At 37.5% G+C, this 27,655-nt stretch overlaps 1 protein-coding gene across 1 annotated transcript in view; it reads right to left on the bottom strand.

Moving 5' to 3' along the window:
- Nucleotides 1–368: 368 nt before the first annotated feature.
- LOC121316100 (isthmin-like) overlaps nucleotides 369–27,655 on the bottom strand; it is a 31,538-nt gene continuing 4,251 nt past the window's right edge. Inside the window, exons 2-6 of the mRNA XM_041250871.1 lie at nucleotides 12,461–12,700; nucleotides 9,294–9,549; nucleotides 6,236–6,379; nucleotides 2,379–2,468; nucleotides 369–2,033 (exon numbers count right to left, since the gene is read on the bottom strand). Coding sequence (XP_041106805.1) covers nucleotides 1,516–2,033; nucleotides 2,379–2,468; nucleotides 6,236–6,379; nucleotides 9,294–9,549; nucleotides 12,461–12,700 — 1,248 coding nt within the window. The 3' untranslated portion in view covers nucleotides 369–1,515. The remainder of the gene's footprint in view (nucleotides 2,034–2,378; nucleotides 2,469–6,235; nucleotides 6,380–9,293; nucleotides 9,550–12,460; nucleotides 12,701–27,655) is intronic.

Raw genomic sequence — 27,655 nt, 5'->3', positions numbered from 1 at the left:
TAGCTGACCTTGTCAGTGCAGTCAACTGCCATACCGATGCCCTCTAATCAGAATTCTATTGCTTAAATAGCAACTAACGCATCAGATCCTATTGACTAAAACATTGTGAGAAAACAGTGTGGAGTCTGTACAGTGGTTCTCATATCTGCAAAACTCCCTTTCTGCTTGGATAAAAAAAAAAAAAAAATGTTCTTTCACCGAACATCCACTAAACTACATCAAGTAGAATATGTTTTAAACAACCTACCCTTGAAACATCTGGAACTGCCAAGGTCTCTTTTAACTAGTTACTCTTCAATCTCAAAGGCAGTCCCTCTTACCCCCGGAAATAAAATAAATATAAAAAAACAAGGCAAATATCATTTATATTTTTATTTATATGTTCATTTTCCAGAGAGGTCTTTGGGTACAGACATCCCCTTTGCTTACATCAACTAGTGACCCACAAAAGCAGACCACATACAAATGCCCAGTGTGTGGGATGTTGCTACAAATTAATAAATACTTTACAAAAATAATGCAGCCTTTTTTTCCCCCTTTTTTATACATCAATAAGAACCTTCAGGACCAAAACAAGCCTTAAAAATAATAATAGGACTCTATAGCATAGTCTTAGTATTTGGTACATGCTAAATACACAAGCTTAGAGGGGGGCATGAACATTATAACCAAGCAAATATGGGGAAAAATGTTCAAGCTTGTAAAATATCAAAAAGTGCCACTTCCTCTGTTTATGGTTTGAGTCCCTGTAAATGATTCCCATCCACAGAAATACTCTGAATGCTGCGGTTGGACTCTGCACCCAGTCCTATTTGTTGAAAATGAGATTAAACGCATTTTTGCTTCCCTTTGATTGTCTGTGTTTGAAATAACAGGAGACTTTAAAGCATATTGCACTTGCCTCAGTCCTTTTTGCAAGTGAAACACCATCCCAGTGCCAAGTCACTGGTGGTTTTGCTCAATTTGTCTTTTTCTGTTTTTGTAGACCCATTATTGTTACAGAATATGAATTTTACTTCACAGACGGAACCAGGAATTATCAGAAAATATCATCTTGTATTTTTACCCCCCCCCCTGTCTGGACCATAATTTACTGTCCATTCTCTTTGAAGCCTGATACAATGACAGACCAAACAAAAGTACATTTTGCAAAAACAACATCTCAGCAGTTTTAGTCTGAAAGGTGTTGATAGATTCAGAATATAAGAAAATGAAGAACCCAACTGTACCTTGTTATTGTCACAAAACTATCTTTTTGTAATTTCAATTATACAGACTAACACATGGGAGTCTGGTGTGTCCCTCAGAGTTTTGAGTTTGAGGGAGATAAGCCAAGGTCAGTTCTAATTACACTGTATTCTTCACACAAACCTTTAACAGCAAGTATACTGGAAATAAAGTGGTTGAACCCTCTTTGCAAAATTCAGAAACTTTCTTCAAAATGGATTCTTGATCTCTAAAGATCAGGGTGGTGGGGTTTGGGTATCTGGGTATAGGGATAGATTACCAATACTATTAGAATTCCCTGGCCTCTTGAAACTGTTTATAGTAGTCCTCCTCTAATGGGTTTTCAACACATTTCTGTCCATTATTCGGGGGCCTGACTTCGTTATATCGGCTCCAGTCACCTTTACAGATAATCCATGGCAAGATGTCGACTTTGTAATGCAGGTCGGCTGAAAACTCGGTGCTGATGAGGTTGGGAGCACCAGCTCCTTTGCCTCGGGTGATGAGCTTCATGCTGTCGTCATAGCAACAGTGCTGGGCAGCCAAGGTTGTGCTCACCAAGGTCAGCGTGGATCGGATGCAGTAGCGTGCTGTGGGCTTGTAGATCTCTAGCTTCTCCTTGGGGCCACTGGCGTCCTTCCAGCGGAAATCTGTGCCCATGCCATGGTCGTAGATGTCGGCGGTGTTATAGGCCACCTCAGTGGGGTAGGTGCAAGGGCAGCTGGGAAGGTCGTTTGACACTTTGAGCATGTACTTCTTCAGGAATTCACTTTTACAGTTCATCCACCTTTCACAGCTGTCAGTGTCTGGAAAGCATTCGAGCACAATAAACCCTTTTAAAGGTTATATAATACATAGAAACGAAGGATGCTTTGGACCATCATGTGTTTTCCTCATTTATGAGAATTTGTCAGCAGTAGCTATTATTGTTAGTACAGCACTGTCAGAAAATATGGCTTTTATTCTTTAGGATTCAATACCAACTTTCAAAGTACTGGATGCCAACTTTAAAATTAAAAGTCTCTTTAAAAACACATTTTTTTCAAGATAGCAAAACTATATTTACTCTTCACATATTGAAAATCAGTAGTTTCATTCCATATGTCACCATCAATGTAAATTCTACATGTAAAACATCAATGATTTCTTACCAACTCCAAACAGCTCAGTAGCATTGAAGTCGTCGGTTCCTGCTAGTAGACCTACTTCGGTAGCTGCAGTCCTGAAAGTGTCTTCAATTCCTATGGACAAAAACATATACATTAAATCTACACAGATAAACTAAAATAGACACAAGGCTCTATTCACAAAGTATTAACTCATAAGTTGTTTGTAGGATATTTTTTAGGAATAAAATCAAGTTTGATGTTCCGGAAACTGTTTTACTACCAACAATATAGAACAGTTTCATAAATATCCCTCTTAAATAACTCATGGGTTAACTCTTTGTGAATAGAGCAGATGAATGTATATACACAACAGGCAGGGTTCATGGGACATCAAATATCATGTTCAGAAAGTATTTAAAATGTTCACAAATCTTTGATTTAAACCCTACATTCCTGTGTTTTTTATATTATTGGGTGATCTAAATTCGGGAAATTGCCCTTGGAACTGTATTTTATTGCACACTGTTAATCAGACCTGGGGTCAATTATAACTACAATCACAGCAGAATAGTTTGCTGAAAATGCAATTACAATTACAATGCTATTGTGATCAATTACAGTTACAATTATGCTGCAGTAATTGCAATTCTAATTAAAACTCGAAGTTGCAAGCAACTTAAAAGCTTGCAAGGCGTTACTGTGAAATTTAAGCATTTTGATTGGTTGTTCTATAGTAACCATGATGATATCTGCACTCCTAAAGGAGTTATGAGCTAGTTTTACAAGGTCAAGGTCAAGGTCAAAATCAAGGTATTTTTTTAATAGAGCATACATTAATTCCTATAGGCCCCCACTACTCTGTGAAGTTTCAACAGTTTTTGTTCAACCGTGTTCATTTTATGCACAATATATGCAACTAGAGCAATGCTGAAATTTGATTGGCTCATGGCAGACATGTTCCCTTTCAATTCAAAGAGGACCACCAAAACATTATGTATGGGATATGCCTGCCTATTGGTAGGTATTTTCTGAGCTGTCTATACCAGAGCTGCCGATAGGCCCCTTCCTGGGATGACGCCCTCGGTCCAGCCTACTGAGGAGTTAAAACCGTCATTCCAATGAAGCCATTTCTCTTTTTGCCTTTCAAGATGGTACGGTAAGACCCTGTATTGGTATCTGAGTGTTTTTTGAAAAAGAGCTTGAGTCTGTGGCAGTTCCCTTGCCTTTCAGGCTGAAAGTTGGCGTGCTGCTTTCATGGAATCAGTGAATCCTGATTCAGCCTTTTTCTTTCTATCTTACCTCAGCAACCTGTGCGCGCTCACATTGCACGCTGTTGCTTTCTGTCTGTGGTACGTATGCTACAGCTAAAACATTTAAAAAAAAACAGGCCTTGTCCTCCACGAGGCTGTGCTTTTACTAGCCCTGCAATAGAGTAGACCATTCCAGCTGCCTCGGCCCGCCCACCTCGGTACGTTGGGCCTTCAAAAAAATAAATAATTAAAAATTAGAACAACAACAGCTGCAATGTGTTCCCACTATTATTGCTTATTGTACATCCACAGATTCGCCTGCCATGGCTTCGGCCTATGTGTCCCCTGGTATCCACTCGGCCAGTGGTACTTTGGTGTCTCGGTGCACGTGGTGCTCGGTGCTTAGTGCACTCGTTGCGCACTGTGCTTGGTGCCCTTAGTGCGCATAGCACCTTGTGTATACGTTACCCTGGTGCACACAGTGCTCAGTTCATGTGGTGCTTGGTGCACTTGTTGCAGCTTGCTTCATTGCAGGGCGCTGAGAAGCTGGGCCTGGCAGGATTTCCCCCAGTTGACTCCACCATCGCGGCCTTCGTTAAGGCCCCACCGGTGGGTCAATTGCCTGGGTACCCTACGTGCCTGAGCCCTCAGTGCAGGGTTACGGAGACACACTTGAAAAGGGCCTATGCAGCGGAAGCGCAGGTGATCTACCTGACTAACACAGCGGGTATCCTGACAGCATACTTGGATGGTGTGCTCACAGGGACCCCGTTCACAGAGCCGGTGGCCAGTGAGCTTCGTCTTCTTTCAAGTACGCTGCTCCGGATCTCTGGTCTTCAAGGGCCAACCATAGGCCGGAGCCTGGCAAGCCTGGTGGTGGCTCATAGACAGCTATGACTGTCGCAGGCAAGGGTGCCCAATGCGGATAAGGTGGCACTGCTGGATGTGCTGATATCCCTGGGACATACATTTGGGTCGGCTGTGGAGGAGATTTTACAGCGCTCCCTTGGAGAGTGTGAAGCACCTCCGTAGGTGGCTGTGCTGCTCACTCCCCGTGCTCTGCTGCAGGGTAGGTCAAGCTATTGGCAGGCCCCCCAGGCACGTACCATCACAAGGACGGTCCGAGTGCCCACGGCCCAGCTTTTTTTTAAGCTTCACCCGGCTTCTGTTGATCTCACTTGGCTATTGAAAGATTTTTTTCAGCTTTCTCTGGAGAAAAAACGACCAGAGACCTGTGAATGACGTCTTTTTGATGATGTCGGACCGGAAAGGAAAAATAGTGATGTCGGACCTTGCATTGGACGGCAAAGAATACATGTATTTAGGAAAAGTCAAGAACAGAGAATCACGATCTTTAACACACACAAAGTAATTAAAATTTTTAAAGTAAAAACCGTCAAAATGACTATCATGGCGGTTCTAGTCTTAACCGGTTCTGAAGTGTCGCTTGTATGCTAACGTTTCTTCTCCCTCAAGTACACATCCTGTACACATTAAGCACATAAGTGCTCCTGTACACATTTCCCATATGTAATGTTTTGGTGGTCATCTTCTAATTGAAAGGAAACATTAGGTTACTTACTGTAACTCTGGTTCCCTGAAAGAGAAGACGACCACCAACTGCGAAGTTGCATCGGTCGTCCTCACGGGTTCGATGCAAAAAGAGAAATAGCTTCTGTGGAATGACGGTTTTAACCCCTCGGTTAAATGTTAGATGCCAACATCCCAGAAAAGAATTAGGTTATCCAACATGGCTGCGATACCACTGAACTAATCAGCTTCATTTCGAGCACTGTGCACCTTGGACAAGCTCTAAAGATGTTTCTAAAGTTTCAGAATTCTGCGATAAGTGGTTTCCGACAAGAAGATGTTTGTAAATTGTCCAAAATTTGTTGTAAAATCCAATATGGCTGCTAAACCACGTGAACAATCCTGTTCACTCAGCTGTGGACATTAGTTCCCATTGCCGTCCACAACTCTGAAATTTTAAGAGTTTTCGTGCAACAGTTTTCATTTTATGCAACTTGTAAGGTTTTCTTGGCAGAAATAAAAATATTACTATATATATATATATATATATATATACACACACACACACACACACACACACACACACACACACACACACACACTATAATAATAATAATAATAATAATAATAATAATAATAATAATCTTAACAACAATAGGCTTCCCAGCCATGGGCTGGAATGCCTAATTGCACTCAAAGGTACATGAGTAATCACAGGTACACAAAGAAACATACTATAAAAGTTCTCAAATGGGGTAACTAAAAGTGGCTAAAAATATGAGAACTATATTCGGTCAATATAAAACACAACACGGAACTGTTAATGATTAAGCTTGGAAAGGTGTGTAATTGAACTGTAATTGATCAATTATATGGTAATTGAAATTAAATTACAAATACAATTACACAAGTCTGCCCAGGTTCAACTATAATTACTTTGTAATTACATTATTAGAAATTACATAAATGCAATTGTAATTGACCCAATGTCTGCTGTTGATATGCTACTTTAAGCTTGTTTGTTCGATTGTAAAGCGCTCTCCAACAAATCTCAATGCTTTAGACTGCATAATAGGTATTGTTATGGGGTAAATAAAAAATAATGCTGCTTTTACTAACCAGGACAACTGGGCATATCACATGTGCGAGATTCGGTAGCTGTGCAAGCATAACCACAGGACCTGGTGCGCTTCTGGTTACCATTTCCACAGGTGACACTGCAGATGGACCAGGGGCTCCAGTCTCCTTCCCCATCAATGTAATCTGTACAGCAGAAAAAGAGTAAAACCAATTACGCAGGAGGAAATCAGTCAACAGGTTAGTCCATTGCTACAGTAATTGGGTCCATATGTTTTTTTTTTTACCTGAAGCTAAGGCCAGCACCCAAGCAATAGCATGCCTTTCTAAATGGCTTTTACACGTGGGGCTGGACAGAGAACCGGCTGCACATTTTCTTCTTCCACCCCCTCTAAGCCTCTCTCCCCCAACTCTGGGCAGCTGGGAATCTTCAGTTGTAAATCTCAGGTTATGGAGAGCCAGGCTTTATTACCAGGCTCCTTCCCACTAAACTAGAAAACATTTCCTCCTAAACAAAAGGCTGTGTATTTGTGCAATGCAGGGTACTGTCTATTTTAACAGCGCGGGGGACCTGTACTTAAATGCTGGACCGTTAAGTAAATTATAGTGCATATATAATGGCGTGAGTGAGTAGTGTGTAGAGAAGATCAATTATAACCAGCCAGGGCTACTTGAAATGTAAATCAGAATAATTACACTTTTTTTTTTGTTTGTATTTAAACATGCAGCTTTACTGTCAGTTTGTGACCTGTGCCCTATGAGGTACCACCGCTAGCTCAGTTAGTGGACCTATTTCTTCAGCCACATTCAATTCCTGCTGCCATGTTCAGTAATAAACCATTTAGGCTCTTGTTTCAATGAGACAGGTCACTAGAAAACATTCCTAAAATTGTGTATTTTCTTGTCAATCTTAAAAACGTCATTAAAATTAAGAATTAAAACCAAATGCAATATAACAACAGTGATAATGACAGCTTGTTGTCTCAATGTTGAAGCCATACTACAATTTTAAGCACCCTTAGACCACTGTGTATCAGTTTTGCATGTTTTCCAGTTTTCTTTTGGATATTTTTTTTAAATAGCATCTGTAACATCTGGTAAGTGCTACCATGTAGGTGGAGACAGTCTGGAGATCATAGGTATAGCAAAATCTAAATTCAAGTAGTGCTTTGGTATCGACCACATACAGAACACAGTGTATAATCCAGTAATTTGGCCAGACAATAAAAAGACACAATCCTTTTCAGAGACTGTGCTTTGAAGTCTAGATACTGTACTGTGTATTCCAAAATTATAAACCCCAAACCCTTCACTGCCTGCCATTAAGAATATTTGATACTGGCCAAGGGAAAGAGCTTACACATGTATGATTCCAGTTTTTTTGGACAACATAATATTAAATAACAGGGTTTTGGTAGTATACTAAAATAAGAAAAAAAAAACCTCTGTGACCTAGTTCTGTAAGAGATAGTACTGAAAATGCTCTTTAACATTTACAACAATAAGCTATCATCTTAAAATAGAGACACTTTACAGGTAATGGGTGCTGTAACAAAGCAACCTTCTGGTTTTAAAACCAATCATCAGATGTAGGAATTTCTAAACAACTTGGTTATTGTGGCATTTCAGCCACTTATAAGTAAAAGTCACCATTAAAAAAGAAACCAATTTCTTATCCTTATCAACCTTATCATTATAAAGGCTGCCACACACCAGACGAGAGCGAAATGACCACACACCAGAAGTGACACAGATTCACAGAGGAGACAAGAAAAATCTAAAAAATAAATAATAAGCCCAATGGGAATTTGGTATTTTTAAAAGCATTTTTATTACCATTTTATTTTTAGTAAATGTAACAAATTTTCACAGAACAACCGTTCTTTCGAACCACTGTCAGTCACATACCTGAAAACACAAGACAGCTGAGCTGCGTTTCCATCGTCGGCTGTTTAATCTACCATTACAGCTTCGTACTTGGCTTTGTGTACTTCAGCTTTTATTCATTCTGAATCTTCTTAGACGTACCCGAGAATACTGTGGCAATTGACAAGCGACTGCTTAACATGTTGTCAAGGGTCAGAAAACAAAGAAAATAATTCCACATAGTGACTTCTATTTGAGGAATTGGTGCCTTCACCGTGCCCTCTGAATGCCAGTTCTTGCTTGCCAAGGTAAACAACAGAATCAATCAAGTGTTTAAGAACCTCAGGATATCGTTAAGTATTTGTATCCCTACACTTCTGCTCATCCAGCTGAACATCAATCCGGGTTTGTCCAAAAGTTTTCAGTGTTACAGTCGCAAGTGACTTTGGGAAGTTCATGTTTTTGTGCTGACTTAAGACATCAGATCAGACACGTTAGACATCCTTGCTGTAGCCAGTGCTGTTCCATATCGCCTTTTCTGTACTGAACAAAATACAGTTCCAGCAGTATAATTTTTTAATTGACAGCTACCGGTAAGCCACAGATACCTTTAATAATTTTAATTTTGTTAGTGGCAAGTATATACCTTCGCTTTCTGTGTTAGTTCGGGCATTTGTGGTGTAAACGTCCCTTTTTTAACACTCTCCAATTTTTCTGAGAAAGTTCTTTTGAAAATTGATTTGTAACCAGATCGACTACGATTTGTAAAAAACAATTCTAAATATTACTTCAAAGTTCTTAATATAATTTTCACACTGCACACCCTAGCATATTTATGTCCCGCCTCAGCTCACTCATGATTGGACTGCCACAGAGAAAATGCAGATCTTCTATTGGTTGAATTTATTTTAGATTAAAAAGTATAATTCTGCACAATTAAATTGTAAAAAAGAATTACCTGCGATAAACTCTAATTGTAATCGGTTCGATTAATCTGTTAAATCGGAGACTGTAAGAAACGAGAGTATAACACTTGGAGGTATGTTTATACTAAAGAAACTAGACTAAAACAAAGCTGAGGCTGATGGAGAAATATCAGAACTGAGGAAAAACTCCAGACCATACAGATCATGCTTAGTGGAGCAGGCATGTGTGTTACAGGTTTAGTTCCCCTCGCCATGTTTCAATACCTTCCATCTCATTTTCTTCCCTGTGAAATGCATTGCAAACGTACCATACTCTGGCTGCCCCTTGGCCTCAAATCTCCTTTGGTTGTGTCCAATGGGCTGGTCCCAGCCCCCCACTGGTTTCAGGAAGTTGCTGTCTTCTGTGTTGGCATCATAGTTGTAGTCCTGCTGGCTGTCAGTGCGGCGGGCGGAGGTGGCCGATCTCTGCCACCAATTCCTCCAGTCCGGCGAGGGCCAGCTGGGCTCCTTCCGTAGCTCCTTCTCGGGCTCTGCATCCGTCCCATCCACCACCTCGATTGTCACCTGCATAACAAACAACACTTTTTATTAGAGCTGAAATTTCTTCTCCCAACCCCTTTACATTTGGAATCCCCTATTTATAACCCCCCACCCCCACCCCCCCAGAGTGACCCCACACAAAATGTATACTGTCACAAACTGAATTTTGTGAAGATTGATTTCATGGTGTTGGTGGTTTGGTTTATCCTGGAATAACAGCTCTCGCTAAGTTTAAATTTAAATAATGGCACTGCTATCCCTTTAGTGGCTTTTAAAAAAGTAACATAACTATTTTTTTTTTTTTTTTTTTAGCACTTACAGTGTTTGTTATTTGGCAGGAGGTTAGATATTTATAATTTAAACACTTTCTAAATGAACATTTAAAATACAGCTTTTTTAGAAGGTTGCAGTGGGCCTTTTTCTGAAAATCACTGCTCTTGCATTGCCATTATATTGCATTGCACATGCTCCTCTTTCATCTACAAATATAAAACAAACTGTGGGTTAGTCACAGAAGCTCTTTGTTTATCTTTAGTATGTAACAGCCACAAAGAGACCATTGTTTAATTTCCCCTTGTCTCAATACAGTTCTATTGGAAAAGACACACTCTGAATTACAGCTAGCTGAAGCAGTCAGGCTCTTGTCATATCAAACATTTGTCTCCCATATGAATCTTATTTACACATGTGTATATAAACCAGTGGTCATGAGATTAGGCCTCTCCACCTTAGCATCTAGTTCAAAGCTAACGTGTTTTTACACTCATACAGGCTGGATGAGCCAAAGATCAAAGATGTTCCATTCAGCCATAAATAAAATCTATAAGTCTTGTTCTTGCATGTAAAAGAGGCAAAACCAATATAAAGCATTAAGTAAGGGATAAACAACGATTTGTTGAATCGGTACAAATAATTCACAGTAGATTATTGTCTTATTGATTCAACACTTTGAGTGACACTTAAAACATTTCTTACAAATTGATACTTGTCTGATTATTAGATTCAATTGATTGTTAATTTGGTAATTGGATTTGGTTTTTGCTCTTTTGTTACACTTAATTCAAACAGTTAAAATGTCTTAGGTTGGGGGAATGTTGCCATGTGTTTCTAATCTCACTTATAGGCAAAATTGTCTGTTGAAAGTGATGATATTAGCAAGGACTGTGTTTTAGATGAACGTGGCATTACAAAAATAAAAATGCAAAAAACAAAGGAATGTGAACCAGCAATGGATAGTAAAGTTATTGATTCTTGCCAAACCTAAAACAGATGAAGACCTAAATATCATTGCCAGCGAATGGATTTCAAGACGCACTCACGCAAAATGCTTGCTGAACAATGGTTAAAATGAAAGAAATAGAAAAGCTGAGTTTCCATCCAACGGCTGTGTAATTGATGGAGATTTACAAAGTGATGATCCTCCTGAACCTGCCCTGAAGAAACATGACATTGAAATTAGAAAAGGGGATGTTTATGTGGAAGTGAAAACGTTTTTTTATATACATTATGTTAATCTACAAATCGTGTTCATTTTCTTTTCCAATATGAAATGCTAAATTGAAATTGCAAGCCCCTTTCCAACTCTTATGTTTGAAATATGTAATACTATAATTAACAAATTGTACAAAAATGGTATTTGCTTTTCTGTTGAATTGTTCTGACTGTGGATTTGTAGCATATACTGTTGATTCGTTAATCAGCAATAGATCTGCCCCGCACTCCCCTTCTCTTCAAAGCCAATTTTAGTTAGAAGATTTGTAGAATTAATCAATCAAATAATCAAAGGGTGATGCCACATAAATGTTTTCATAAAAAACAAACAAACAAAAAACAAACATATAATGGGTCCCTGATATGTAGAATATATCTTTCACAACATACAAATATTTACAGTAAACTAAGCTCCCGTTTATGATCAATATTGGTTTAATACATAGGCTGTATTCTTTATGTGAATTCAACCAGATTTTAAGTATTTTAAACTGACACGCAAGTGTATTTTATAAACAAGTAAAGATACGTACAGGCACCAAATTAGGTAAAGCATTGTTGAAACTAGTTTTGTAAATCACAAGAGTTTAAGGCATAAGAGACAAGTTCTTCAAAGAAAAGAAAAAAAAAGCCAGTACTGTAATAATCTCCCTCAGTTTTATCGTTTACAAAGAATGTATTAGCGTTTGGCATCAGGAGCTCCTTACATTTAAAAAAGGACCACCAATGAATGGGGAGTAACCAAGTGCAGCAGAGCATTGGGCCGTGTCCTCAGTGGTAACAGCTGCGTGGTGTGCTTAGGCAGCCGCAGCACAGTACAAGCAAGCCCCTCTATTTACTTTAGGTCTTCCTGTCTGAGCATCACCCTCTGCAGAGCACTGGAGAAGTGCGGAGCTATCTAATCTCTACATTCTGAGCAGCAGAAATACAAACCTGAAATATTTTTTTGGAAGACAGCTTTATTAAGCTGAGGGCCTGTGGAATAAAGTTTAAAAAGACCTATTTGTTAATATTATCTGCAAGGCAAGTGTCCAGTGACAGAACAGTAGTCAATCCCCTACACGAGGACATTGTTGTCCTGGATGCCGCGAAGAACTAAAATAAAATTGAAACCTCTCTATAAACACAGTCGCATTTAATATCATATTTCCATTTGTACCAGGAAAACGGTCTGCAAAACTCAATCTTTTTCCAATATCAAACTGGGGTTAGCGCTGTTCCATCTACTGTTTACAGAGGTTGACAATTCTTCATCTTTATTCATTCACAAACATTTCCCTAACAGTACTATAAATTACAGTCTGAGATTTGATACCTGCCTGTTCATTAACTACATAGCAAGATACTGTAGAAACCGGCAGTACAGAGTGTAATACATTATTGAACAGAGATCTAGATCATACAAACAAGAAAAGACACATTTCTTCATAGGAACTTCATTTACTTGGATATTTGGGTTCTGTCCATTTATGTCTACTTTGGACAGGTCAGGGAAGTTGTGGAGGTCTAGTATGAAGGATCCAGGTCCATCCCTCTGTACAGACGTGCCCCCATTGTCTGCGTGCGAGCGGTGCTTTGGAAACGGTCTGTGTGCAGGCCGGTGCTCATGAAAAGTCTGCCGCTCCCCAGGAGAACCAAAGGTAGACTTCGAAGACAATGCTGCATTCTTGTCATTTAGATTGTTCTATTACAAGAAAATATAAAGAAATAAAAAACACCATGTTATTATTCCAGCCTTATAGCAGTAAATATAAATATCAATTCAAAAAAATTACTCGCAGAACAGTGTAGAGATAAGCCAATAATGTCACCATAAAAACACCATTTACCGACATTAAACTATTAAAATATTTAAAAAATACAGATCAAATTAATCTTGTCATAAATCATTTCTTAGCATCTAATCTTACGTTAAACACAATGTGTAAATAAACGACAAAATAATTATTTGTATATATATATATATATATATATATATATATATATATATATATATATGTATGTGTGTGTGTGTGTGTGTGTGTGTGTGTGTGTGTGTGTGTGTGTTTTAAATTGTACATTTTCAATAGAATCAAAAAAAGGAAACATTAATTTAAATAGTCCATAATCTCCTGTTCTTGTGTGGTAGACAATAAGAAGCAATTCCCCCATCAATCCTATTTTTTTTTGTTTACAGAGTATAGAGCCTGACAGCAGGCATCAAGTGTCAAGTTGGTTTACAGCTGCTACTGATAATACACCACTCCATCCTCATAAAAGGCCAAGGCATAGTATACTTGACTCTGTGGTTCTTTTTATTCGTGGGTGGATTCTGGATATGTCCAAGTGGACTAACAAGGAAGATATCGGCTTGGCTTTAAACCATTGGATGGTCATATGGACCCAAGATGTTATGGTGCATACACAGAGATCATGGCATTAAAACCATAGTGTCCGACCTTTCTTTGATCTTTACCCAAGTATGCACCAATATAGCAAATAACATAAAAAAACAACGAAATAGCAACCTGTTACTGGCTGAAGAATAACCTCAAAGTACTGTTTGTTACATTTGCATCTGTAAATAACGATTACAGGATGCCATACCTAAATCCAAACACATAGCAGGGCTGCAATTTAAAAGTATTGGGTGTTACTAGCAGAAGCAAAAAAAGGGGGAAATGTTGTAATATTTGTGTCTGCAAGGCCAACAACCACAAGAAGCATTTCTGATTTGGGCGGTAATTATGGAAGGGAAGTAAACAGGATATGGCATACCGAGGGAAAGTATGTCATTTTAATAAACAGGGATGCACCACCTTATATTACTGTACACAGTACCAGCAGGAAACATTTTGCAAACATAACTGTGGCAAGACTTCAGATCCACATGTGATACCCCTTCTTTATACAATTACACACCAAAAACGGCCCGTAATTACACTAATCCTCTGCACCAGAACAAAACTGACTGAAACTTTGGATAATAACAACAACATCTCTCATTTTACAAAACCTCATTCTGTGATGTAATTCTGATCAACTTTAAACTGTAGTAATACTACAAATAACAACAACAATAGTGAATTGTATTTAATGCCACTTCCATAATCAACTTATTTTTCTTTCAAGATTAATTTGGTGAGAAAATACCCAACCTTACAAGAATCCCACTACAATACACTTCATATATATATATACACACACACACATATATATATATATATATATATATATATATATATATATATATATATATATATATATATATACACACATATATATATATATATATATATATATATATATATATATATATATATATATATATATAATATATATACACCAGTCGATATCATATGTTCTTTTATACAATATAGTTAATACTTGTATCACTTTTTAAAATTTTCAATTTTAATATATTCAGTAATGCTACTTTAAAACAAATGTTAATGTTACAAAATGAGAACCAAACTTACGTGATTAGGAAGCCCTCAGATGTATGGCTTATTTGGTTGTAGCTTTGTAAAATTACAAGTTGCTAATATTTTACTTGTATACTTAGTAATATACCTTTGTTTCGTGTCTGTTAGAAATCTTTGGGAGCAATTGAATAAAATACCAGATCTGATGATATTATCAGTGTGTTTATTTAAAAATACTTATTTCACAAATGTATCTAAATATTTAGTTAAAGTAAAATATTACAGCAATTTGGCCCGTAACTATATGCCTCTGGGACGGAATTTGTCCCGGATTGCTAGTCACAGTGCAATGTCAGTTTAGTGCCATAGCATATCTGTTTGGAGCCAAGCCCCGCCCCTGCTGCATCATTTTGCTATGCCTTACAGTCCCATAATGATTGACACATTGGATAGCCAACCAAAGACAAACAGCTGACTCTAAAAGCTGAAGTAACACTGATAGTGATATGTCAGTAAAGGAAGGAGTACCCTATAAGGCCTACTTCAAAGAAAAAAAAGGAAGAAACTGTGCAAATTCAGAGAGGAATGGGTTATAATGGTCATATACAAAAGTGCAAATGATTCAACAAGCGTTTTTTTATACACTATGTTGAAAAGATTTTAGAATTGGATACCGAGATGAAAATGTTGTTAAGGAGCATTCAAAGTTGATACGCTGCTATTTAGTTTTGTTAAATAAACAGTTATTAGTTATTAAATAAACAGTATAAAATATGTAAATATACAATACCCCCCCCCTTTTTGCATTTTGAAAAGGTGGTCACCGTACTTACCTGTAAACTCACTGAAATTTCTATATAGTTTTTCTTTAGAAAAAAAAGACAACATCTTTCATAACACAAAGCTTTTATCCTGGTTTTAGCAGGCTTGTTTTTGGTGCAGCACTGCTTTTGAAAAAGGCTTTGAATTACCTTTGGCTCCCAGTGTGCAACCTTAGCTTTTCCAAAGCATGTTTGATCTTTTCATGCCTAATTTTAACTCCTCTTTCACACTCTCCATCCCTTGGAAAAACAGAAACAGCATGGTTCACTTTGAAGGTTAAGGACCGACAATCTCTATAAACATCTGTTTCATCCGCTGCCAGGCATTATGGACTCCCTTTAGAAGCTGGAGTTGGTCATGTTTTATTTACAAATACATTTCCATTGATTTAAAAACAGTTGTTCTGGTCATATGTAGTGCATTTCATCACAAGTTCTTCCAGGTTAAATGTGTGATGCCACCTTGACCTCAGGCATGCTGTGAAAGGGTAGCGTCACTGGTAAAGCTGTTACCATCAGGGAGAGAGACTCAGACACAAGAAGATGCAGGTTTAAGCACTATTGAGCACTTTATTTACAAAACTACACAAACAAACACTAACAAGCAAAGCTAATAGGCACAAGGGCCAAAATAAAAGGGTCAGACAAAAACGACTGTAAATATACCCTCCACTCAACATAGCATAGCACAGCACACATCACCAGCATTTAACTACTATTAACACTTGTGCTTTTAATATACTGCTGGCTGGAGCCTAATTAAATCATCAATTATTCCATTATGGCCCCAGCCACATTCCCCCTGTGAAACCATGACCATTCACCTTTAAGTTGCGTTTATTCAGAAGCTTCCTAATCATGTTTTGTGACCAGGTCAGTTAATAATAATCCATCCAGGTGCAAAAACTGCAGGGAATCACAAGATCTCCCCCTCTTCTCCCCTCCATCAAATCTTGACATGACAGGTTGACAGTCTGAACTTGGCCTTGTTAAAACAAAGATCTTGACCTGACCTCCTAATAAGAGAAATCTGGATCAGCTTGCTTTGCTTCTGAAGTTTCAGGACTGCAGCAGATCACGATTAAGCTTCCAGCTTCTTTAGTTGCAGTGGGTTAGGGATTCTACATCAAAACCAATCAGCAGCGAAAACTTCATTTGCTCTTGCATCTTTACAACTGACCTATGCTTTTCGAGTAGTCAGATTTTTAGTAACGGAGAGTTGACTATTCAATCTCTCCACCTCCTGGCAATTGGCCCCACAAAACGATCTGAAACTTCTACTTGTATTTGCTAATTAGAGAGGAGGCATGACAAGCATGCATGCTGATGCAAAATCCTGTCACTGCAGCATTTCAGTATCAACACAATAAACTTGGCTAAAGAGCTTCTGTGATAGTGTTACACATCTACCATTTTACATTGCACCATGCTTACCCTCAATAACTATTTAGACACATGAGGTTTAAGCAAGGAGTCAGTTCCCTGCAACATTGCATGTTTGTTTTGTTTTTTTTTAACATGCAGTAGATATTGTATGATTGACTTTGAGTATTTTCATGAATATTTAATCTTTTTATGCTCATAATAAATTATGATTTTGTTTGTTACGATGTTCTTAATCTCAGCCTATATGAACTTCAATGAGATTAAACTAGCCTTGCGTTATATACTTCTAATGTAAATAAAGGCTGGGAGTAATTTTGAGTATGATTCATGGAGGGAATGCTTAATGCTTCCTTTTATTTCTTTTTTTTTTAAATAGCTTTGCTTAAATATGTTTGCATTTCTTATCTTAATTCGACAATTTGGAAAATTAAAAAAGAAAATAAATAAGTAAATGTAGATAAACAGTCCCTAAAATAGCTCCAGGTCTAATCTAGAATGTTTCGATTCTCTAGCGGAATACCGTAATTGAGTCAGTAAAATACATGACTTTTGTAAACATGATAAAATGAGAGGAGTACATTTTGGTAAAATGTTCTGTTCAAGGTCATCTGGAAAGGGAAAGGTCAGAAAGAACTTTGGACCTCAAATTGAGAGCAGAAACAAATACAGAAATGTGAGTGCTGGTCTGCCAACAGCTGACTATTCCCAATTAGCATTTCTAACAAAACATCCTAATTATGGCAGATCAAAGGTGAATTGTGATTATTCAGTTCAGCATGTTTCACTGCACATCACAGGACGTGCCTTGAAAACATGAATGCAACATACTTTTTTTTTTTTTTCCCTAAGGTTGATTAATGGAGCATGACTCGTTTTTCAATTTGAAACGACTCAGGGGGCATTCCAATAGGACTACAAGCAGGAAATGAATACCATACACAAGGGCCTCGGCAGATGCTTTCGAACCTGACACCAGGGTGGAGGGAAAAATTATATCTCTCTTTTTTCCTTTGAGCATCCTCGTTTTATCTGTTCTTGGTTTGCTTCGAGGGTTTTTTTTTTTTTTTTTTTTTTTTTTTTTTTTGTATCTTCTCAAAAAATCCTAAAGAGGTTGCTGATAAGGCTATTGCAGGAGGAAGGAATGTCTGCAGGATTTAAGTCAGTGCTTTCTACAGAGAGGCATTCAGATCACTGGCCCACAGCCACACTCTTACTAATCCAACACGTTCCACAGCCTTCCAGCTGCACTGCTGGCTACTCAACCCCGACAGGAGGTCTGGCAAACAGGCCTTTGCACTGGGAGCTTAAGAAAACCATAGGACCATCCAACAAGGGCCCGGCATGCAGGTTTTTAAACCAAAAGCCCCATTTAGCATTTTCAACAAACAGTGCTTGTTATCAGAATAGGCATACGTATCGTTTTATTCTACCTGCAAAATGAGGGTAACAACAAAAGAAAGAACATTTTCTGTTACTATTGTTAACCCAACAGTTGATTCCCATACAGAAGATTTATTTTACACAAAATCTGAGTATAATGGTTTATATCTTAATGATCTAAACCAGTGGTTTTCAAACTATTTAGGCTCCATACCCCTTGCAAAAAAATCTACTGCATACCCCCATCTGAGATACGGTCATAATAAAGCTATGAAAACAGAAAAAAATGTATTTTCTAATTACTAGGTTTATGTACTTATTGATGTTAACTGAAAATATATATATATATATATATATATATATATATATATATATATATATATATATATATATATTATATATTTTTTTAATGCTTACCTACCAATGTGATGGTTGTGCCTGCTTTTTATGACAGACTTCAGTAAAAGTACACCCTGATTAGTAAACAATGCAGCCCATACACAAGGGTATATTATTCTGTATTTTAAAATGAACGAATAGGACTTCAAGTTTAAAAAAATTTAAGAGGGTCATTAAAAAAAAATAAACAAGCCACAATTTGAAGGCGGCACACAGGGAAGGAGGAGGGGCTAGAGTTCAGCCAGTTAAGGAGGAGGGGCTAGAGTTCAGCCAGTTACTGTTCATGGATTAAATCAAATTAAATTAAAAATAAATATGCTATGTAAAATTATTTCAAAATCCAGACCAATAAGTGGAAAAACGAGTCCAAAAACAGGTAATGCTTTTGAAAACCTAGGCTTCTAATTTAAAACAAAATCAAAAAGCAATTCAACAAAAGTCACACATTTCTTCCAAGAAGTGTACAGAGAAAACAGATAGGACATTTTGCATAAAAACAATTTCAAATTTACAAATTTTTTTTTTTTTTTTTTTTTTTTTTTTAATCAGGTACATGCATGCAGAACTGTGTGAATATTGAATAACACATTGAAAATGAGTGTTTTTTTTTTTTTTTTTAATTATTTATTTATTTTATTTAACTTGAATGATATTTTTTAAGTTAACATTTAACATGCTATGTGTGTCTTGTGCAGTATCGAATCCAGCCAGAATAAGCACATTGTTTTGAAGTGAATATTTCCAAAAGCTAACTTTGATCAATGTAGAAAGGTGACATTTATATCATGCAATCAAAAAATACTTTGTTTAGTGCAGTAGTCTGTTCATGTTAATCAGCTGCCAGACAGCTTGTTGATGGGCACTCGCTATATGATATGAACACGCTCAATAGGTCTGGAGTAGGGAATTCAATTCCAGGCACTTCTCAATCCCAGGAGTAAGGGATTGATTATTATTATTATTTTTAAATCCTGCAATTTCATTTTTGTAATAATAATAATACCGTGCCTTTGCTTTTATTAGCCTAATAATTAGTGACGCACATGCGTAGGCTAATGCAATCACTGGGCAAAGGAGTTCTTCAACTAATTAGTCATAATGAAAAAACACATAAAGCATTGCAAGTAAAGATAATACAATCCAGCTCCAGCGCAGTGATTTCACTGTCTAGTAAGTAGGGCAGCATAGCTGCCTGCTGAACTCAATAATACTGTTATTTAACATAGATAAAACACACTGAACTGATTAAACTACAAATACTGAGCATTTAAACTCCAGAAAGTTAACGTACCTAGTAAATACTACATATTTTTAAAAGAAGCAAATCATACTTTTTTCTTCCTTTTTTGCCCACAGACTGCAGAACCACCGCCTTGCTATTTAAATATGAAATTTTGCCATGTGTGGGCTCAACACTTACTCATTGATCAACAGCCAGTTGGGTGTTTACTGTTAACCTCGCCCAACAGAAAGGAAACGTACACCAGTACGATTGTGGTTTTATTTGAAAGGAGATTCAACATTGTTAATTTGTTTGTTAAGTCACAAAGTACTACTACGTGCTAAAAATAAATAAAAAATCTGTTGTCCGCCATTTCTCGCGTACCCCTTGAGAAGCGCTAGAGTACCCCCAAGGGTATGCGAACCCCAGTTTGAAAACCGCTCAGCTAAACAGTGTCAGACTTTAATAACCCACTAAAACGTATAAACCTGACCTATAACAGATCTCATCCCACTGTCCTTGGTGATGTTAATGGTGAGATAGAGCTTCCATAAGACCAAAAAAAAAAAAATCAGTAGTCAGCTTCACTACAATCTCACTACCAAGTTTCTTTACTAGATGAGCACCTCATGAGTAAGTGTATGTGTGTATATACGTAGAGATGCATATAGCCATATACTATGCCATTGCCATATCGATTAAAAAAAAAAAAAAAAAAAAAAAAAAACACTACAAAAGTATTCTAGTTAACTGACAAAACATTACAGTAGCTCTTATTACAAGGATATATGCATATTGGTCCCAATTAGCATGACTAGGCTTTGATGAGAAATGTGTTTTCTGCTTAAAGTCTTCCACTGCAGTGTGAACAGCAGTGATTCCCAATGTTAAAGCACCATTGTAAATCAAATTCATTATGCTTTTAAGAGTCCCTGGGGTGGATAGTTAAAAATCAAGCTTGTAGTTATACATTACTCTGTGTGACACACGCTCAGTACATTCCAGGCATATTTTGCACTGCCTCGTACAGCATGCAACTATTTTCAGTGACTAAACAAATTACAGCTTTGTGGAGTAATCTTTTTCCCTGGTCTCTTAAATCATCAAGCATTACTACTTAGTGTGATTGTTTGATAGCTTTCATGCTAAAATATTAAGGACATTTTTCCTCCGACTTGCTACACTATAAGTAGGGCTTTTGTTTTTTGTTTTTTTATTAGTTACAGTGCTTATTTTGAGGTATCTGAGTAATTTTTTCTGTCACAGTATGTATAGTAACTCGACAGAACTTGCACATAACTTGAATATTATTCTGGGTTTTCTATGTGCTTAGACATTTTTTTACATTTCGCCACAATTTGCAATTCTGTTTTAAATTCTGGAATATAGCTTTAAATCTTACATGCAACAACAATCTTTTGTTTCTAATTGTAATCTCATTTTAAGTCTTGCAAGCGTGTTAAAATCTTCCAATAGAAATGTAGGGATTTGCTGCCACTCAGTAGTTGAGGTGGGTTTAAAGTATTCAGAACAAATCAATGCAAGATACAAGTCAGTAAGGAGGGACACTGCCCAACAGCAAGGTTACATTTTTTTTGTGTTTTTTTTTAGGTTATTTTATTTATTTACTTCATGGGGAAAGGGGTCAAGTCGACCTTTCCAGTGTTTTTCTGGTGTTTATTGGATATACACCGATTTCATTTTTTACCTGATTATCGGTTAAAACCGAAAATCAGAAGCACTAATTATACTATAAACTGTAGCTGATTTCTCAAGAGTAAAACATGGATATAAAAATAAGGGGAAAATCTAAAAACTAAGTTGATCTTTGCATAATCTCTGTACAACAATTTTTGAAATGCTCTATTCATAAAAATACATCAGGACTACTGGGTATACTGGGTATGATATATTTATGGCAGTAAAGCTTTGATGCTGCAATATAAGAGTATCAGTCTGGATCTGGGAGTGCAGTATGATCTTTACATAGAGTCAATAAGCATTTCCATCATGCAGTTTTAGAAGATGGTCTGGACTGAAAAAGAAACCTGAGATGTTTTCTAAGATGGATTTCAGCACCCACATTTTCTGTTAATTAGCAAACATTTAACCTGACCTTTTATTATGAATAATGGACACTGAGTCCACTATAATCATCACAAAACATCTAAACATGGTTCTTAATGTTTTAATGTCACTGATTCCATCTGCTAAAATGACTGTCTTATGTCTCAAAGTCAGGTTAGAAAAATTTACTGTAAAGGGGACTTTTCTAATAATGGATCTGATATATGTTTACACTGGTTACTGACAAGGACAGGTTTAATCACATGCTAAAATACTTCTAAAATTAGTACTTGAGATTTGACGACATACCAGAAACCTTGATCCCCTACTTCTCCTAACCATAAGGCCTGCATAGACGACTTCCCATTGCTCAGTATTTATTGCTTCAATGGAGCGGCTACACATTCCGTAGAGTGGATTTTGAGCACCACTTTAGCACTGCAGTCACATCAACAATCTTTAAAGCCACAGAATCTCTTGTCCAGTTCAGTGTGGGTGTATGTCTTTTTTCTTTTTTTGTTTAGTTTTTTTTTTTTTTTTTTTTTTCGAATGATCTGTAATTTGGAGAAAGTGGTCAGGAGATGCACATTTTAGGTAGTTAATATTTGGCCTGTATCTCAGGTGTGCAAATTTGGCGCCCTGGTGCTAGATTCTAGCGTCAGGGTACCGTATATATATAGTGCTCTTTGTTTTTGTTTTATATTTTTGGTCACGTGATGTCCCTTTAACCCTTTACCACTAGAACTGCCGCCGGCAGTCATTATGACGGTTACATTTTAAACAACATCAATATTAAAATGAAAGACAAACTATCGGATACAACTCAAACGTTTTATTCAAGAACATCATCTCAAACATCTGCACAGCCAAAACGCTGTATTTAAATGAACAATTAAACATAAAATGGTTTATTTTCTAACTTACCACATATAAAGCACTACTTCAAAAAAATAAAAATAAAAACTATAATAAAACATTTCAAAAGAAACTGGTGTGTAAACAGGTATATGTAGATACAAAACTGTAAAAACTAAAGTGGTTTTTAATTTAAAATGAAAGTAACATATATTTACTCTTGCATGTGTCACTCGGTGCAGCTTTGAATCCAGGCTGAGCTGCTGCAGCCTGCTGCTTTGCCGTTTTCCTTTTTCTTTTCGAAATGTAGTACTTGCCAATTGTTTTTTTGTTTTTTTTTAATCATTTTTTCCCAATTTAGAATAGCCAATTATTTTTGGGCTCAGCTCACCACTACCACCCCTGCAGACTCCGAAGCGGCGAAGACGAACACATGCTGTCCTCCGAAGTGTGTGCTGTCAGCCGACCGCTTCTTTTCACACTGCAAACCCACCATGCATCCACCTGAGAGCTACAGCGTCGGAGAACATCGCAGCTCTGGGCAACTTACAGGCAAGCCCGCAGGTGCCCAGCTGGACTACAGGGGTCACTGGTGCACGGTGAGTCGAGGACACCCTGGCCAACCTGGGATTATAACTTTCTTATTTTTGTGACCCTGCCTTTCAAAATGGTATTTAATACATGTATTTAGGAAAAATCATAAAAGGACAACCACAAAACTTTCAGACACGCAGAGTAATTTCAATTTGAAAACCTCAAACTGTCAAAATGACTGCTGTGGCGGGTCTAGTGTTAAAGACTGGGGTTTTGTTAACACGATCAAACTGAAGTGGGGTTCCAGGACTGTGATCGTGTAAACACGATAAAAAACACACTTCGTTTTGATGACTTTCAGGGCCACTGTACTTTGATGTACAGGCTTGAAACACATATCAGCGCATGGGGGAGGGACTGAATTCCACTTCCTTTTTCGTGTGACATCACCGAGATGGGCATGTAGTGTCAAAGGCAGAGAACGTTTTGGCAGAGCGGAGAGAGACGATATCACAGCCTGCTTCAGAGAAACTTGTTTAGGGTAAGAAAGACACAGAAAAATGCTGGAAATCCAATGTATTTGATATTATGATATCATATGATATTAGAACTTTTATTCTACCTCATTTGTTTTATAATATATTTATTTACAACACTTATAAATAATCAGATAAAAATATAGCAAAAAATTTAAAAAAAAAAAAAATCACAAAATCACAAAATCACTCAGGTGAAACAATGTCTTGTAATTTGCCCAAACATCAATATTTTTTAACAAAACTTTCAGGAAGTATTTGTAACGTCCCTCGTGTCACAGAATATACATTTTTATACACTGAAAATATTATGCAGAATGCAAAAAATACTATAGTGTTTAAAGATTGGAGAGAGGACTTTTTGTGGTTTCTGAAGTACTTTATAATGTTCCCTAGGGTGTTGTGAAAAAAAGTGACACCATTTCCAAGATGCTACTATAAAAATTAATTAAATTTAAATTTAATTAAATTAATTTTTATAGGAAGAGAGTCAAATACAGCCAAAAAATACCTGGTCCTGGGGGAGCATCCCACATCAAATTAATATAATAATCAAATATCTATTTTTATTTTATTTATTATTTTTATTATTATTATTATTATATTCTGAAAAATGCTTGGTCCTGAAAGGGTTAAAGTTATGTTGCGCTGACTCAATTTCTTCAATATACTCTTGGAAAAGCATTGATTGGGAAACAAGAGAAAACTTGTTTTTTCTGTAATTCTGTAATTCTGATTCACTGAAAATGTTAAAAAAAAAAAAAAGGCAGCTCCTTATTTTTAATTCAAACCGAACACAAAAAGCAAGTTTAGTTAAAAAACATATTTATTTAATAACCGTCATTCTCATCATGGCCCCCTCCTCAGGGGGCATTTACAATGGTGATCAGGTCTACATGTTCAAACTAAAAGTACAATATCCAATTTTTAAAGGCAGACATATCTTTTATTGTTTCAAAGGCAAGTGTTGCTTTCTATCTAGCATTTTAAAATGCTCAAGAGCAGGGTCACAAGGACATTTTATATACTTGGTGCACTGAAAAAGGTAAGTGTGAGAATGCTAGCCACTGCTGAAACTCAAACCTGCTGCACTAGACACAAAGAAGACTTTAATAGAAGGTAACTCTTCCTAGTGATGTCAACAGGAAGCTCCAGTGACAATGATGGAGTCATGTTGACAGCACGTTGCCACAGCAGTAATGATCACCCCTGGGTTTATTAGGATTTCTAGCCCTGCCCCTTTTGTCTTCAGCAACATGGGGAAGGGACAAGTAGAAGATGTAGAAGAAAAGCAAAGCAATTGGTTTGACATGGGACTACTTGCAGTCTTATGTATACAATTTCAAAACAACAGCAGGAGGACGGCTGAAAGACAAACTAGATACTATGGCAAGGAAAAAAAATAGTGTGGTTCACATCGCTTCCCTTTTAGGAACTGTTCTCCAGAGAAAGCAAGATTCGCCAACCTAGTGTAACAGGGCGGAGTCTGGCGCGAATCAATTCCCTGCTCACCACAAGCGAGCATCTAACCACAATGCAAAAGAGCCGGGTTTGTTTGCATCCGTGGTTTTAGAGCTTGTTAGAGCTCGACAGGGGACTGGACAGCATCTGTAATGGCAGTGTATCACACAACACTACCCATTACACTAGCCCATAGTGATGCTTCTGAAACAGTTTGCATACCTCTTATAAGCAGCACAAACACCACCCCTGTTCACTGTGTTGCTGTGCTACATATCTTCGTATTATTTTCTTTAATTAGACAAATGCTATGCTGTAGGTCAGAAGGGGAACCAGTGATCATGTTGCTAGTGTTACTTAGAGAATGGATTTATAAGAATGTGCACATAAAAGCCATGCTATGCAGTGGATGCTTTACAATACAGTAGCTGTAGTGTAAGCAGGATCACTTAACCTCACCAAGGATTCTCTGTCCACAGTCCTCTACCACAGTCTTCCAAATTAACAAACAGAAACCTCTGCAATTCGCTTGTGCAGGAGATTGAATTGCTTGAAGGCAAACTAAGAATTAAAACACACTGTCAAGCATTTCTTTCTCCTCTCACTACCTGCAATTAAAACAAAAAACGAAAACGAACCTGCGTTGGGTCCATGACAATTCGTCCCCATGACAGTTCGTTGTAGCAGTCTATTATCAATAACTGAACATTCATAAACACGCCAAGGCTGTGACACCGATGATACAGACTACCCAGATCAGGGGTGTCAAACTCAATTTTACCAAGGGCAATATCTTAATTTAACATTTGATTCACGGGACACAAAATGCACACCTTTTACATATACACATGCATTTTAATAGGTGATATAGAAAATGCATGTTTATATTCATAGTTTTTAATACATACGCATGTATTTTATATATGACTTGTTAATTTAAAACATGTTATCTATCTTCCCTAGTTTCTGCCCTGTGCGTTCTCATTTACTAAAGAAATCTGGCACCTTTTTCGTGAGACAAGCTTGTCAATATCTGGATTCATGTTTTGTGCTGAAACGATCTTTAGCACGGAGTGTAGATGTTTGTCATTCAGGCGAGATCTTTGAGCGGGTTTACTAATCTTCATCAGTGAAAACAGCTGTTCACAGAAGTACTCACTGCCAAACATTGACACAACGTGTGCAGCTTGAATGCAAAGCTGTAAGAATGTGGCTGGAAGGAACGGGTAAAACTGCTCAGCCGAGACAGAATTCACACATGGGAGGTGCTCCGTCTGTTGTTGTCAATCCAACTAATTTCTCCCACTGTAATTTCATGTTGCGTGCACACTTCTCAAGCTGTTGAAATATATCGTTTGCTGTGGTAATGAGGTGCATAGCTGCAACAGCCAAAATCTCTTGGGTAAAAGTGAAGTATACATCAACACCTTGGATAAAAATAGATAACGCAACGGTATCAGTAATATCTGTGCTCTCATCAACAGCAAGAGAAAAGGCTACGAAATCGCTTGCTTTTTCAGTGAGCTCTCTTGAAGATCGGTAGCCAGGTCATCCACTCTTTCAGACACAGTGTTTCTTGAAAGACTCACATTGGAAAACACATGCTTTTTCTCAGGACAGACTATTTCTGTGACTGTAAGCATGCAGTCTTTTACAAAAGCGCCCTCAGAAAAGTGCTTTGACAACTTTGCGATGAGTTCTGACACAAGGTAACTTGTCTTTACTGCCTCATCACTTTCAATTTTTGCCTTTTTAAACATGTTCTGTTGTCAATCAATGGTTCTTTTTAATTCAACCAGCTTTTCTTGCCTTTGCTTTCCTTCAAACTCGCCATATTTTCTTTATGTTTTGTTTCACAGTGGCACCTTAAATTGAATTATTTCATCACTGCAGTACTTCCCTTACATACCAAGAAAATTGGGTTTTCTTGCTGCTCTACAAATAAATATTCAAACTCCCACCTTTCCTGAAACAATCTGCCTTCCTTATCAATCTTTCTTTTCTTGGACAGAGAGTTATATTACCATTTTTGACGGCCAGTAGGCAAAAGTGTCTAACGGAAAACATGCCTTAAGCACCAAGCACGAGATATGATTGGCTGTTTCTCGCTGTCTTCTGTTTCTTTAGCTCTGAGCTTCCCGCTACTTTTCTGATGGCTGATGGTATTTGGAGTTCTTATGTGTAATAACCCAATAGACTCAAACTGGGCCGGGCCAAATTACACTGTAATGAATGAACTTTGCGGGGGGGGGGGGGTCAGTTAAAGTACCTCCAAGGCCAGTATTCGGCCCACGGGCCTTGAGTTTGACACCCCTGACTTCAGGTAATTCAACATATGCAGTTATGGAAATATTTAAGACTTTTACATACTTGTGGTTATGAATGAGATTTGTTCACTTGTTTTATCAGTTTGTAACCTTAAGCCCAGAACATATTGCCCGATGACTGCCCCCCAAACGAACAGAAAAAGAGCTCAGCCTTGCTGTAACGTTTCTTTCAGCAGGTTATACAGCGCCTACTACTGTTTTGCTGCACACCAGACTTGACAGCTGCCAGCTCTCTCTGTCGAAACTG

Source organism: Polyodon spathula, chromosome 5 (assembly GCF_017654505.1).
Source record: "Polyodon spathula isolate WHYD16114869_AA chromosome 5, ASM1765450v1, whole genome shotgun sequence".
Taxonomy (NCBI): Eukaryota; Metazoa; Chordata; class Actinopteri; order Acipenseriformes; family Polyodontidae; genus Polyodon; species Polyodon spathula.
The sequence above is the reverse complement of the archived record's forward strand: the minus strand, read 5'-3'. Positions and strand labels throughout refer to the sequence as shown.